The sequence below is a fragment of the Elephantulus edwardii genome, unplaced genomic scaffold, assembly GCF_000299155.1.
Source record: "Elephantulus edwardii isolate Elephantulus edwardi_28Jun2011 unplaced genomic scaffold, EleEdw1.0 scaffold00077, whole genome shotgun sequence".
In the NCBI taxonomy this organism is placed as follows: Eukaryota; Metazoa; Chordata; class Mammalia; order Macroscelidea; family Macroscelididae; genus Elephantulus; species Elephantulus edwardii.
This window is the reverse complement of record NW_006399827.1, coordinates 10,734,835-10,750,184: the sequence shown is the minus strand read 5'-3', so window position 1 is coordinate 10,750,184 and position 15,350 is coordinate 10,734,835. Positions and strand designations below refer to the sequence as shown.

General features: G+C 50.3%; 1 protein-coding gene across 1 annotated transcript; it reads right to left on the bottom strand.

Annotated features, from left to right (window-relative positions):
* Positions 1-13,409: 13,409 nt before the first annotated feature.
* HOXB4 (homeobox B4) lies at positions 13,410-15,067 on the bottom strand. The gene is made up of 2 exons (XM_006889340.1): positions 14,611-15,067; positions 13,410-13,711 (listed from the first exon to the last, which is right to left on the bottom strand). Exons 1-2 carry the CDS (start codon positions 15,065-15,067, stop codon positions 13,410-13,412), a joined length of 759 nt encoding a protein of 252 aa, XP_006889402.1.
* Positions 15,068-15,350: the final 283 nt, after the last annotated feature.

Here is a 15,350-nt window from a genome sequence, read left to right as displayed (position 1 = left end):
TGGGGGACAGAGGACCTGGGGTGAAAGTTGCAGAAGGGGAAGCGGTCTCCGAGGACGCTGTGCCCCGACCTCACCCCGCGCGGCGACACGACGCGCTGACCCAGGCCCGCGCCCCCAAGGCTGTGCCCGCCGTCCGCCCCTTCCACGTCCAGCACCGGGCGGTCGGCGCAGGTCGCCGCCAGTCCGCCCAGATGGCGACACGGGGACCCCGCCCCCTGCAGGACTGTCCAGGGCCCGGGAGTGACTGTGCCGAAGCCACGCTTCCTGCAGTCCGGCAGTGGTGCCCGGGGCGGACCCCTGCTTGCACTTTGTGAGGGCTCGGTGGCTCTGCCCATTCCACTGCCAAGCAGGCCTTCACTCGGGTCCTGAGCTTCATCTCAAATTTACGTTGGGACAAACAATGTATACAAACTTTGCAAGTAAATCGATATAAAATAAAAATTGGAAAAAAATATTTACAAGGTCGGAAGCCCCTCGATTGTCGCTGAGACTCCAGGAAAGGCGGGGGCCACGGGGTGACCACGTGTTCTTCTGGGCAAACTTTCTCCCACACCCGCTACCTGGGCACTTTTAAAACTAAAACAACGCAGGGAGAAAAGTGCAACAATGAATGAATGGAAATCCAAAATCTCTGTAAATGTTCAATAAAATTACTAAAAAAAATTTAAGAAAACAAAAACAACGACCAGAATCCGGCAGAGCGAGCGCCGCATGGGATTTAACTAGCGGAACCGGAGCAGCCAGGCACCTCGCTCCTCCCACCCCACGCCCACCGCCCACCCAGCGGCCGGGACACTCCGGGGGGCGCCTGGACACCTCGGGGACTCAGCTGGGCACCCGGGCCCGCGGCAGCCACATCCCGGCCCGGCAGCCCTGCACGTTCCCGCGAGCCCCGCGGCCAGCGCCTGACGGGTCCCCGCGGGACGGGGAGGGGGAAGGGGCACCGGAAGCGCGTGTTGGGGCGGGGCGGCGGGCCTCAGCCTGGTCATCCACAGCCCAACAGCCCCGGAACGGGACGCCAAGCGCGGGGAGAAGCCCGGATGCGCTCGCCCCCACCCCGCCCCCGCCTTCGCCCCCGCCCCCGGCTTTGTTCGGCCAGAGCTGCCCGCAGGCGCACGGGATGCGCGGGTTCTGCCCTGGGGCCCGGCGGGTGCCCCCTTTCCTGAGAAGCCCGCTTCCCTCTCCCGGAGGCAGGCGCTGCAGGCGGCTCGGCGGGTCACGCTGTGAACTAGGGTCCCGGCTTAGCGAGCCAGCCAAGTTGCCAGACCCGGGGAGAAGCGAGTGACAGGGGGCACGGCCAGGCGAGGGGAGCGCCGGGGGCGCCATGGAGGAAGGCGGGCGCACGGGCGGCTCTTCAATGTCACCAGTGAAATGGGTTCCATATGTCCGGCCCAGCGAAGAAAGGGGGAGATGAGAAGAAGTTCTGGTCAGGACAGCGCAGGCTGGGGAGTGGGGGCGGAGGGTGATGAGAAGAGAGATGGAGGGAGCAGGGCAATGGCTGGGAAAGATGCCCAAGATTGGAGATTTGAGGTTCGCGGCGCTTTTAAAGCTGCTTGAGCCGGTGGAAACTTGCTCTTTTTCTCTTTTCCTGAAGGATCAGGGAGGGAGGAAACCAGGGAGCGCAGTAACCATTTGCTAAGGCTGGGAAGTTCCAGGAGATGGGGATTGGAGGTGAAAGACAGAGTTCGTTTGTGTGGGAAGACCAGCTCCTGAACACACTAAGGAGGGGAAGAAGATCCGAGGCCTCAGAGGTGACGGAAGGCCAGAGGAGGCTGTTAGGGTCTGGGAGTGAAAGACAGAGCCTGGGATCATCCCACACCACCATCTTGCCCAGGGCGGAACTGTGGAGGTTCCAACTTAAGTTCTTGATGGTGGAAGAAATCAAGACGTCTATGTTAACCGGTTCCTGACCCTTAAGTTCCTACCCTGCTGCCTCACACCCGAGTTAGCACCCTGAGAGCCTATTCTAAAGTCAGTTGCCTGGAAAGAAAGATGAATGTGCCTGAAAAGTCAAGAGAAGCTCCAGAAGGCTCTTCTCTAAAGGTGTTTTGACACTTTTTCCATTTCTGTATCTATGTTTTTGCTCTTTTGTAGGTCTCTTTTGCATTCTGTCTCTTCTCTGGCGCTTCTAACCATTTCTGTTATCTTTGCTCCTCTTTCACAGCTCTTTTGTCTTCACATACTCTGCGTCTCTCCACATCTTAAGTGATTTTGAACTGAGCCTTGGAAAGAATTTAGAGATGTCTCCAAAAACCATTCCTTGACTCCCTGATGACATTGCCTCTCTCCTTCACCTTCCTCTCTACCTGGAGTGACACAGAGCCCTTGGCTTCAGGACATTTTCATCTTCAGGGAAACCTACCCTTCTATTAGATACTCTTCTAAAGAGAAAGTGGCAAAGAAGAGACTCCAGTTTTCTCTTAGTGATTTTTCTTTCCACTTCCCTTCTTCTTATAGAAAAAAGTGGGGGGAGAGTGAAAGAGGGGAGAGTGAGAATGAAGATGGGTCCTTTCTTCCAGGACAGCTTCTCTTTCTGACTGGTCTTTGTCTCCACTCTCCCTGTCACCCTCTCCTTGGCTGCAGCCTTGAGTTCCTACTCCAGATGGAGTTCCTGCTGCCTGTACTTTCTCTGCTTCCCTCTGTTTTTCCTTCATCCTCTTAGTCCTCTTCTCTCTCTCCAAATCGTCCACTCATTTAAGCATTACCTGCTTGGCTTCTCAAGGCCACAGGGATTAAAAACTACCATGATACAGAGAAAGAAAATACCAGTAGAGAGGCTGAGGAGAAGACAACACCGCTAGCTTGCCTAGAACCCCTTGTATAGAATACATTCTTCCTCACTCACTAAATAGCACAAAAGCAAAGGACAATTTAGAGTATAGAAGCATATGTTTTGTGAGTAAACGAACCAAATGCATAGATGTATGTATGTATACACACATACACACACACATAAACAATAACAAAGTATTTTCAAAGTTGCTGATTTGAGGGGCAGGCCTAGATGGAAGGCATCAGAGCTCACATAGGTCGATTTAATGAGAGGCTGGTGACTAAATGATAATGGTTGAGAGGGACAGTCTTCTGCTTTTGTCTCCTGGGGAAGAGTCTGTGTTCTAGTTGGGGAAAGGGTGGGGGAGGAGTATCAATACCACATCCCCTCTCCAGGGCCAGAGGAGACAAAGACCTAAAGGGGGTTAAGAGAATGAAGAGGAAAAGGGGGGGGGGTGTAGATCTTCACGTCACAGATGAAGGCAGCTGGGGGAGGGGAGATAGGGAAGTGGTAGAGGAGAGAAGCTGGAGACATGGGGTCGAGGCTTGTGGGACTGGCTCCCAGCTCTGTCTTGCTATCTATAATCTGAGCCAAGAACTCTTAAGCCCCTCCTCTGTCCCTATTCTCCAACACAGACTAAATCAGAAGCTAAAAGAATCAGTTTCCCCCTCTTCTCTTTCACTTCTGTCAGACTCTCCAAGGTAGAGGTGCTCTTTCCACCACTCCCCTGATCCCTCTCCCCATTCCAAACCATATTTTGGCCAAAATTCTGGTGAACGTATTTTCCGTATATTAAGGTCACCTTTTACTTGCCAAGAGTGGAAGGACTAAAAGGAAATTATCCCCACCCTGAGAGAGAGAGAGAGGGAATGTATAAAAGAGAAATTCTTCAACAATTAAGGAGATGGAAAGCAGGGTAGATAAGGACAGATGGAAAGGCTTGGAGCCCACTATCCTTCAGGCCTTTTTGCTTCCTCCACCATCCTGCCCCATCTCCCTATCATTTCCAATCATATTAAATGTGCCTCTGAATCCAGGATCTGCCCTATTCCTTTTCTCTAGGCCAGCCTTGTCCCACCCCGGCCACCCTGCACTCTAGCCTTAGTATCTTGACCTTCTCCCTAAACCCTTACCACTCCCACCCACCCACAAATCCACCTGCTAATTAGGATGGGACTAGCACCCATTTGGAGCAGAGTGTGGGAGCAAACTCTTGGATGCTTCAAACACTGGAGCCTAAGCCATCACTCCATGAGGCTGATGTCATGAATAATTAACACAGGCTTGGTATGGCTCTAATTTCCCTACTCAAAGGTTTACACTAGCAGACAGAGTTAAATATCACAGCTAATAGTGGCTATAAAGACAGTTGGCTAGCCTCCAGCCAGGGAACAAGCAGCCTCTGGCCAGACCAGACTTGGCGAAAATGCTAAGTCCTCTGGCCCTCGTTTATCATAACTCTGGGGCACAGTATAAGATGACCCCAGAAGTCACCTCTGGCTCTGCTCTTGACCAACAGACTTCCCTAATGAGAAGGGACTGAAACCTCCACTTGAAACTTGAGGGGAAAGTTATCAGTTCTCTTCTTCCAGTCCACACCCCATCTGCTCCCACCTTGAATTGGAACTTAGGAAGAGAAACACAAAACACATCCCATATTCTCAGACACACCAACTTTCAGGGACCACCTGGTTCCTAGAACACTTCTCCTTGAAAAACTTAGGAAACTTCTCCCCTATTTAGACTCAAACATATGTACTCCCTCACAACTAAGGAAACTTTCTTTGTTTCAGGAGGTCTAAGGAAGGCTACTGGGGTGTGAATTCATTTCCTTATTTTGTTAACCAGGAGATGAGAAGCCAGAGCTTCCAGTTTTTCTCCCTGCCCTTCACCCTCTGCTTCTACTCTCTCCCCAAATTTGGGTAGAACCTTCTCCACCGACACTGCCCCCCAGTACACAGCCATCCTATAAATGAAGCTTTGCTACAAAAACTGAACTCTTTCCGCTCCGATCAACTGACGAGGACTTCGATTTGGTCTTAATCGATTACAAAAATCTTTGCCCTCAACTCCAGTAATTTCTTACTCTGCCTCCACCTCATTTGTCCACACATTCCTTCTGCCTCAAGAGTTGGGTTTTGTAACCCAGGGCCAGAGCTGGAGAAGCCAAACTCCTGGAGGAAAGCTACTTAAAAAAAGAAGAAGAAGAAGAAACCCTGTCTGTTGCTGTAGGAATGTTGGCCTTATCACAGTCACAAATATAATTTTTATATTAGGTCGTGGTCTTTGACTGGGTTTATATGCCAATGAGGCATTTCTGGTTTACCAAATTTATACAAATCTTGCCTTAATTGATAATCACAGATGCTGTAATTTAAGACTTCCAGCTATAGAGCTTTCATATTAACTGCTGATATATTACTGTAAATTGTCTGAAATAACCAACTCCTGGGAGCAGAGCGGAGAGGGAGGAAGTGCCTCTGAGAGCGACTCTCTCCCGGCCACAGAAACAGCCCAGCTTCCCCATCATTTTCCATGAGAAATGATTTATCGAAGACATGGCCATAAACAACACAACTCGCTCACAAATAGACGCAGACGCACACGCGCTCGCGCACACACACACACACACACACACACAATGGCTGGCGTGCTGGCTGAGAAGCTGACACGCATATTGCTATAAATCAAGAAAAACGTTGGAGGAGAGTGAGAGGGAGAGAGGGAGAGAGAGAGAGAGAAGAGGAATATTCCTAAAATCCTATGCAATGCCTCAATGGGTATAAACACACACAGCACCGTGTGAAGAGAAATGGCAGGAAATGAAGATGGCTATTTGTCACATTTTACGACAATAACATTAATAACAAACAATAAATTTACATGGACATATAAGACGCGGTAGGTAGTGAGAAATCCCTTCTACTTACAATACCCCAGCCCGCGGTGTGGCTCCGGCTGCGGGGCAGTTTTATTGCTGCCTCCCTCTCTTTTTCTCTCTTTCCCTCTCTCTCCCCCTGTCTTTTTTTTCTCGGGGTACAGGCTTGTTTTTCAAAGGACAGTTGAATTGCACGTCAGAAACAGGGAGACCAAGCCTGCGATTTTCCTGACGAATACATATCTATTCTGCAACCTCGGCATTAATTATTTAATGAATCACGTGACCGGGAGGGGGAAGGGGGTCTTTCGATCTCAGGCTCAAAGGACCACTATGACCTTCCCCTTCAGGAGGAGAAATTTTCCTGCAAAATAGGTCCCCCTCCAACCCACCAATGGAATAGTAGAGAGGTCTTCTCTGCTCTCTCACACTCACGTCTCTATCTACTATCTCCACAACTCTCTAACCAACACACACACACACACACACACATACACACACACACACACACACACACACACACCACTTACCCACAGCCCACCTCTCCTCTCTCCCTTCTCCTCCTGCTTCTGCTTAGTTCGTGGAGGTGCAGAAATAGTCTGCAGGGGCGTCTGGGGGTGGGGGTGGGGTGGGCTTTAGCGCCTTTCTAGGAGCCCCTGGATTTCTCAGCTTCCAATTTTTCTCTCTGCTTCTTTTAGGATTAAGATTCCCCCACCCCAACTCCATTCTCTCTTGGACTCCTGGCATATTTATTTTAGTTGGACCCACTCTCCCCTTCCTACATAATCAACAGAATTTTAAGGGGAGCAGCTTGAAATGAAACACTTTGTAAGTTCATATATACATGGAAAAGGGGTTCTGTTTTTAATTCTTGCTTAAATCCTTTGTAATTCCTTGTGAAGGGGCAGAAAAAGGACAAGGGAAAAAGATGATTCTGGAGCTTCCAGAGTTGAGGATAACCACAAGGGGGACTTTTCCCTCCTTGTGTTGTAACACTATAGGGAACCAGCGCCTACTGACCAATTTAAGAGGACGCTGTAGAGACAAAGACCCAAAGGATGATTTCTTACAAAAGAGTGGAGACACTCAGCCTCTCCATCTACATCACACACTGTCTCAGCCCCTAACCCCTATATGAAAACAACCACATATTTGAACTTGAAGGGTGGGATGAGGAAGAGGCTTTGAAGTTTGTAGCCCTGTCCCTATTTCCCTGGTGTCAGTACCCCCAGCTTCCAGTCAGCAGATAATATAAACTGATCAATGGAAAATTAAAGAGGGGCGTTGCATATTAACGACTCAGACTCCAGGGATGAGAGAAATCCCTTCCCTAGGCCCAAAGAGAGAAATACACATGGAGGCCTTCCACTCAGAAATAAAAACAAAAACCTCTCCCAGATCCTCAAGTAAAACTGGGCCCTAAAACCAACTCCAACCAGAACCGGAGTTCCGGAACACAGTATATGGGGAGAGGTATAAAGGGGAGCAGAAAAGACATCTCTAAAGGCGGCCTTCACTGCACATTCTCCTTCTTATCTAGAGCAGCTCTGGGGTCGCCACCGACCCCAGCTGACAGAGCAGGCAGGGCCTGGGAACAGCAAATGTAGTTCAGGGTGGAGAAGCTGGGAGCTGAGCAACCTCCCTCCATCAGCTTGTTTGGAGGGACCTGAACCAAAAGCAGCTAGAAAGGGAGAAAGTTTAGGCTGTAGAGTCCTAAAGAAACAGTCAGCACTGAGCAGTCACAAACGATCTGGTGGCGGCGGCTGAGTGACCTGTGGCAGCAGAGTGACCTGTGCCAGAGGCATGAGCCTGCCAGGCCTCTTCGGAATCCTGCTCCTGCCGCATGGGGTCCCAGCGCCGGCACAGCCCAAACTCCGTGGGGGGGGGGGGGGGGGTGGGCGGTGGTCGCCTTTGATTGTCCAGATACAAAACCCAGACTGTTATTGAATTCAGTGCTCTCCCGCTCCAGTGAGGGCAGCTACGTGAAGGTCCTGTCCACAAACCCATTAAAAATGGTCCCTCAGTGGAAAATACTCCACTGAGTTTAAAAGAAAATTATGGGCAAAAAAGAGGGAGGAGATAGGCTAGAGTGTGAGAAAAGAGCGTCTCTGAAACCGAGGAATTCTTTGAGGACAAGAAAAGGAACAGTAAAAGGCTCGGCACGGAAACACGCGGGGCAGGTCTGTTAAAATGTCCACACTCTGTCCAGATCCTGGGAATGTCCGTGTTCAAATAAACAAGCGCCTGAGCTCGAGCTCAGCGAGGCCGATAAAGCGAACGTTTATACTGTGAGAAAGGCGAGATTGATTTACGGATCTGAACGCGCCGGTTTTATGGCTGATCACAAATCCGTCAGCGCTCAACTCACGCTGGGAAACTTCCCAACTCCATTTTCCATCCAGACCCCCCACCCCCTTCCTAGCCGCGGTTTCCCAGGGAGACCCACCGCCTACACTGGGGAGGCCTCCGAAGGCCCTGGCAGGGCTGGGCCACCCCAGTCTGGCTTTAGAGGGTGACAGACTGGTGCCAATAGCCAAGGAGGGTGGAGAGGACTGAGGTAACTGGAAGGAAGGGAGGGAGAGAGATCAAAAGATTGGGAGGACTCAGGAGGCAGCCCAAACGACCAGGATTGTGGAAAGTGAGCCTGTAAGGCACCACTGGGCTCCTGGGGTTGCGGGGTCTTGTGGGGAGCCTGACAACTCTAAAAAGCAGAGACCAGGAGTAAGGGAAGACGAATAGTTCATAGTTCTGGTCTGTGAGGCTAAAATCTTTGGTGGGCTTGTAGTTTCAGATGACTATCTCTTTCTTTGTCGCCTGGGGTCCACAATGGTTATGATGATTTTTCATCTCCCCTGAACTGCAAATCTTTACCAACTCTGAGTGCTCAGTTCCGCTTACTGCTCATCTCCTTTCCTTCTAGATGGTGCCAGTCTTCTATGTATACCCCTCTATCTATGACATATTTATTACATATTTATTTACAGCGAAGGAGAGAATACAACCAACTCTAGTTCTTTCTTTCCAGAGACAAAGTCACTCAAATTACAGGAAACAATTTATGAAATGCAAAGTAACACCTCATATACATCCAAGCAAGGTTCTATCTCTTCTAGCCTGATCCAGAGGAAAGCATTTCCTCTTTTCTGTCCAGGCCAATGTGTCTGTATTTCTCACTGTCTCTGTCTCAATTCTAAGGCAGAAAACGGCTGATGTGTGTTTTTGAGACACAAATAGAATACAGATTTGGAAAAGCTCTATGTTTGAGGTTGACCTCTTCCTAGCAAACTTCACATTCATGTGTTAATTAAAAAGTTGCTGAAAACTTAGGAGCTGTGGTGATATGATCAGAAGAGTGCATCAACCTTCCTTCCATTTTTCTTACTCTTCTGGTGGATGAGGTACTCCCCAGGCTCTGTGAGCAGCTAGGGTGGATTGGAAGCTTAAAAAAAGGGCGTGAGGGTGAGTATATTAATAGCCTTCTAAACAAAGAAACTTTAGAAAATAGATGGAGAGGCTTTGGATTTGAAGATCAGATCTCAAGAGCTGGTATATTCACAATGGGAGTCTACTGTCTTCTTGAACCTAACAATTTATTCCTGGACCATCCAGTGGATTGGGCCTCTCTAACTTTCTTGCTTCCCTTTGTCTTTTTTCCCCTCAGCTCATTCCCAGTGAAATGAGAGAAAAAGATGGTGGGGGGCAGATTGGAGCATGGCCCAGGGAAGGGTGCTGAACAGAGAAGCAGACTAGTACCCTGTCTCCCTTCCAGCTGTGGCCTCTGACAGAAATTTTTATTATTTTTCTATCTAATAAACAGTAACAGAAAAAATTATTCCTAAATTTTAAGAAAGCAAAGAAAGGCTTAGGGGCAAGTCAGAGATGGAGAAGATGGGACACACCACATCCTACACCGCAGCTGGAGGACCCCACTCCAGTGAGGTGTGACTTTCCCTCCTGGGCAGGAGGCAAGAGCCAGCACAATGTCCAGTCTCAGAGAGGTCAAGGGGCTTCCGAGGTCAGTTTGTGGTTCTAATACCGAGCTAATCGCCTAGAAAACGTGGCCTCTCCATGAACTCTCTTTCCTGCCAGCCTCCCGCCTTCAAACCTTCAGTGAGCCCCAGGGAAAAAGAGCCAGCACTTTCAGGTCTGAGGCAGAGACCAGGACTCTCTCATCCTGAAAAGAGGGGGGCAAAAGGAAAACAACAAGCATGCCCAGACTCTGGTAGAAAGATGAAGGAGATAAAGCAGAAAAGAGGAACTTCTGGGTATCAAACCTCAAAGCTTGACTGTAAGCAGAGCAGTTTCCTGCTCCAGAGAGTAGCGTATGTTTGTCTAGAATACCAAGCTAGATATTAAAATTAAAAACCAAACACATCCAACCAATATTCCAGCTCCTAGACTGGATGATTCCCTCCACAAACTAGATTCCACAGGAAGATCCCATTCATCGGTAAACACGGTAAACTCCCATATGGGATACTACCTCCTAGAGTGACAAGTCACAGGAACACCTTGGCCACATGCATACCTTGCTACACATGCAGGTACACACACATATACAGGCCCCCTTGCATTGCCTCAAACCAGAAAAGTACTTCTGTGCTTCCTGGCCAACAACCTTCTCTGGGATTTTTCAGGGGCCCTCACACCACCCTCTCCACCAGTTCAAACGCTCTCCAGGTGTGAGGCCGCTCTCGCTCTGACCCAAGCATCAGTCATCATAAAAGGCAGCAAACCTGACCAAGTACCCACCATAAAAAGCTAAAAGAGAAGAGAGTTGAAAAAGAAAAAGGAGGAGGCGAGAGTGTTTATTCTTTCATTTGTGAAAAGAGCTCATAAAAGGATCAAAAATGCCAGCTCAAGCTCGGCTTTGTTACCTTTGCGCCTCTCGCCTCCTCTCGCCTGAGTTCCACCGACCGCATTCATGATGAGCAGCTTCTTCCGAACTGAGAGAAAAAAGTTTGCAACTTTATGGTTCCAAATTTTTGCCCCCTCGAAGATCCCGGAGAGACGGCTAACACTTTTTTCCCCCAACAGCCGGTCTGCAGAGATTTGCTGTTGAATAATAACAAAGGAGAGAGGATACGTATTTAAAGAAAAGAAGTGATTAATGGTTTTCTGTATAATTCTCACATTTTTCTTAGCTCTTGTCTACACAGAATGGCTGTGAACTTTAAGCTCCATAGAAATCTTTTTTTTTTAATTCTATTCATACCTTCCAAGGAGCAGCTTTGATTTGGTTCTATAGAGACATTCCTGGGGTGGGGCATATGCTTCTTGAGAACTATTTCCCCCCTTTATTAAGGCTGCCACATCTCCTTCTAACTAAACATCGCAGAGAGATGTGACTGAAACAAAGCTCACGGGGCTCATCCCCCAGATCTGGGGTGATATTTTGTGAGTTTTCCAGCAGCATGGAAATGGCGAGTTAGTTCAAGCTCTCTTTCCCGCTGTGGACATAGGCCCCCTAGTTGCCCAATCTCTAACTACTGAAGCTTAGGAGAAGATTAAAAATAATAATAACAATAATAATAATAGTAAAACATATAGGTGGAATTAGCTATTTTTATTTTTAGAGGGAGATGGAATTTATAACTGATTTGGAATTGCATACACTCTCCTCGAGTCCTTCTAAGATTTTGGAAACAGGGCAGCTGTACCCAGGACCATCACAGGACCAGGGACCCAGTACCTGGAGCCCGGAACTTAGAACGTCTCAGCAGACGCTGCATAAAGGTGGCCCAAGCCTTGCCAGAGCTTCTGAGGGTCATCTGCACCCCTTTCCCTTCCCCCACACTATTCTAGGGGTGACTGGAACCTCCGAGACAGAAAGCTATTTGGTCCCCAGTCGCACTTTCGATACTTTCTATGAGAAAGAAAATGAAAATTAATACAGGAGCAGGGCTTCACAAAAGAGGCAATTTGTCTTCTTGATTATCTATTTGCTTGTCAGAGTTTGAGCTATGGCACCGGCTAGCTCCTTTGTAATATAAAAATACTCTGAAAACCTGCAAACACCCAGAAACATCTGTGCAAAAAATTAGACTCATTAAAGCCTTAAACACCTCAGAGGAAAGCAATACCTTCTTATGCGGGGAAGAAAGAGGCTGGCCTCACGGAATCCTCCCTCGGAACTTTAATAACCAAAGAGCCGTCTGTCTAGAAGGAGACAGCTTAACCGCATTTTATTTGCTTATGACAAATAAATCACAGTATGAAAGGCTTTGCCATACTTAAGCCTCTTCGTGTGCTACAATGAAACACCCCCCCATATTAGAAACTGAAGGCAGCCCACCCTGTCCTTTCAAGCCATTTTGGGGCTAAAGGAGGGGAGATTAAAGACCCAAACAAAACACACCCACTCCAAACGGAAAACAACCAGCTTTCACAACTTGGAGTCCACTGAGAAAGAAATGCCATTGGACCATTGGAGGGGGATATCCTTAACTACATACAATGAGAGGCGAACCAACTAGGGTGCTTCAAATACAAGCTGAGTGGCGTTTGCCCATATCTGCACATCAAGGTTTCAACAAAAATACGCCGTGTTGGTCACAAGAAACCAAACATTTATTTCTATTGTCACTCTGTACAGGACACACATTTTCACGCCAGGGGAGAATTCTAGACTTAGGCAGCCCCAGAGGTAGGAAGAGGCTGGGTTTGGAATGTCAGAAAGAGAACAGGAAAGGACGAACATGACATAAAATAATAATAGTAATAATAATAATAATAAACGACGCAACAATGATAAACTATGGGAATGGGCTCTGCTGCAACGTTGTCCTCCCAGCGTGGGAGGGGCACAGTATTTTATTTCCTAGTTTCACATTCATTTTCAGTCTGAGAGAGCAAGCCTCCACTGCAGCGCTCCGGATTGGTGAGATGGTTGGGCCTGCTCCAAGAGCTCAGCCGGCTGCTCAACCTGCCTGGCTCGGTTCTGCCTTCCAGAAGAAGGCCCTCGTCCAGTCTCTGAGTCTCTTTTTGCTTGGCCTCAATTTCCCTGTAGGCTCCTGCATTGTCAAGGCTGCCACTGCCCCCTCTCGCTCCCTTCCTGCCCCCTACCAGCCCCCGAAAGTGGAAAGGAGCGAGCAGTCAGTGTCCCTGGTGAAAGGGTACGGAAGTGTCCCCTGTGAAAGGGCAAGGAAGTTGTGCGTGTGTGTTTGTGTGTGTGTTTGTTACCGTGGCCACAACACTGCGTTATCTGGCAGTTAGAAGGTGCTTTCTTAGGGTGTCTGGAGTGGAAGACAAAGAAAGGGAATCCAGGCCGACTTCAGTGGCAGCAGTGGCAGCAGCAGCAGAGGCAGCGGCCGGGGCCAGCCTCATTTGTTAGCCGAGTGTCGAGGTAATGGTAGCCACCAAGGCCCGTCCTCTCCTCGGCAGAGTAAACAAGACAGATGGGCCTGGGCCAGGCGTGATTAAAGATGAAACGTGGATCCATCTTCGCCAAAGCTGAAAACGAGGAGCTGCAGCCTCCTCCCATTTCTCTTTCTGTCTTTTTCTTTCTTTCTTTCTTGTTTAATAAGGAAGAAAGTAAGAGACTTGAACCTTGCTTCCGGGGGGACCTCGCCAGGCTCCCCATTGTCGTTTCTATAAATAAAGCTTCCCTTCCCCCTCCTTCTCTGCCTTTATTCCTTCATAGACAAAGTGGGGGGAGGGCAGGTACTTTTTTCGAGGCCCAAGCCCCAGGGCCCCTCCCGCCCTCACAGCGCTCGAGGCCCACCCCGCCCCTGGTTCTAGACTCCCTTGTGGAGGGCACTAGAGCGCTGGGGGGCCTCCGTTGGGGCGGCCAGGGGGCCCTCCGGCTGCGCCGCCGGCAGTGCCACCGGAGCGGATCTTGGTGTTGGGCAACTTGTGGTCTTTTTTCCACTTCATGCGCCGGTTCTGGAACCAGATCTTGATCTGGCGCTCGGAGAGACAGAGCGCGTGGGCGATCTCCACCCTTCGGCGCCTGGTCAGGTAGCGGTTGTAGTGAAATTCCTTCTCCAGCTCCAAGACCTGCTGGCGAGTGTAGGCGGTCCGAGAGCGCTTTGGCTCCCCGCCGGCGTAATTGGGATTTACTGGACACACACAGAGAGAGGGAAAAAGAGAAAGTTTTATTGCCCCAAAAGGGAGGAGGGGAAGCCCTTCCTTCCAGCTAACAACACAGTCTCCCCCCCCCCCCCCACCAGGCTACTTCGGGGGACGAAAAGGGACGGCAGAGGAACCCAAGGAAGAGCAGGAGAGTTCAAAGGGTTTTTTGGGGGGGTGGCGCTTGTTGTTTGGGTACCCAGGCCAGAGGTGGCGGGGCGGGGAGAGGGGTGAGGCGAGGAGGGGTGTGTGTGTGTGTGTGTGTGTGTGTGTGTGTGTGTGAAGACTCTTCACTAGGTTTTAACCAACCCACCCTCTTTCTCCCCTTTGCCTGGGGCCCCTCGATGAAAGAATGGGAGGGGTGCAAGAGGGAGGGGGCTTCTCTCTAAACCTTGCCTTTCTTGTTTAGTTCCTACCCTCGCGGCTACCATTCCAAGCAGTCTATACCCGGTAAAAAGTTTTGCCTACTTCACGGGACTAGGAGGCAGACGAGGGGGGTTGGGGAAGGGGAAAAGAAATACTGGGAGTTAAAGTCAACTCTCCGCTAAATACAAATTTCCTCTTCCTCACTTCCTCCCCCACGTCCCACACCCCTCCCAACTTCCAGCTTCGCTAAGACAGTATCTCTCTGACGAAAAAGTGGCTGGTGAGAATAGTGAAGAAGATGGGGAACTGACTTCAAAGGCGCGGGGCCCACCAGGCCATAAAAATTTATGGGGGATGTAATTATGTGACTCTGAAAACAGGCGACCGTAAATCTCCCGCAATGGCGAGTTTACTGCGGGGACAATTGGCTTCCCCCAGCTCCACCCTCCCCTCCCAATGTCTCGGAGGTCCCTTCAGTGTAAAGCGCCGGGGTGGGAGGGGGAAGGGGTGCCCACGCACTCACCCGTGCTCACGTGAACTTTGCGCATCCAGGGGTAGACGATGGGCTCTTTGCACGCGGTGTGGGACGGGCTGGGGTGCAGGGTGTTCTGGGCGCAGGGAGGCGGCGGGGGGCTGCTGCTGATGGCCTCGCAGCGCTGGCCGGGCTCCTGGAGGAGGGCCCCGGAGGGCGCCGGCGCAGGAGCCCGAGGGGACAGCCCCGGCGGTGGCGGGGGCGGTGGGGGTGGCGGCGGAGGCGGCGGGGGCCCGGGGGCCCGGCAGGCCGCGTAGCGCTGCACGGTGCACGCGGCGCGCCTCCCGAAGGCCGCCTCCGGCTGGAAGCCGCTCTCTCGCCTCTGGCTGCCGGCGTAGTACCCCGGCGAATGGTCGCTGGGTAGGTAATCGCTCTGTGAATATTCCTCGCAGGGAGGGAACTTGGGGTCGACATAGTTTGAGTTGATCAAAAAAGAACTCATAGCCATTAATTTCTGGGAATTGCCCACAAAATATACTAAAATTTATTCCGACCCCTGACTCGTTTTCCTGTTTCCGAAAGCCCTCCTACTTACTGTCAAGTGAACAAAGTTAGGGACCCACGTGATACTCTGAGCCAATGGCCGCCCCGCCTGCGATTCCCGGATAAGGAAATCTGCACACCAGAACCCTACTCCAGCCAAAGAGGTTTATTCCCCCTTCTTCTCCCCCCACCTCCCCACTCACCCAATACCAGGATTTACATAGGGCTCTCTGGGGGCGACCCCCTTC

What these genes read in the sequence shown, in the direction of transcription:
- HOXB4 (XM_006889340.1), bottom strand. Translation starts at nt 15,067, where the DNA reads ATGGCTATGAGTTCTTTTTTGATCAACTCAAACTATGTCGACCCCAAG. An exon ending in CAAAGTTCACGTGAGCACGG is followed by an intron (nt 13,712 to 14,610) that starts GTGAGTGCGTGG and finishes GTGTGTGTCCAG; the next exon opens with TAAATCCCAATTACGCCGGC.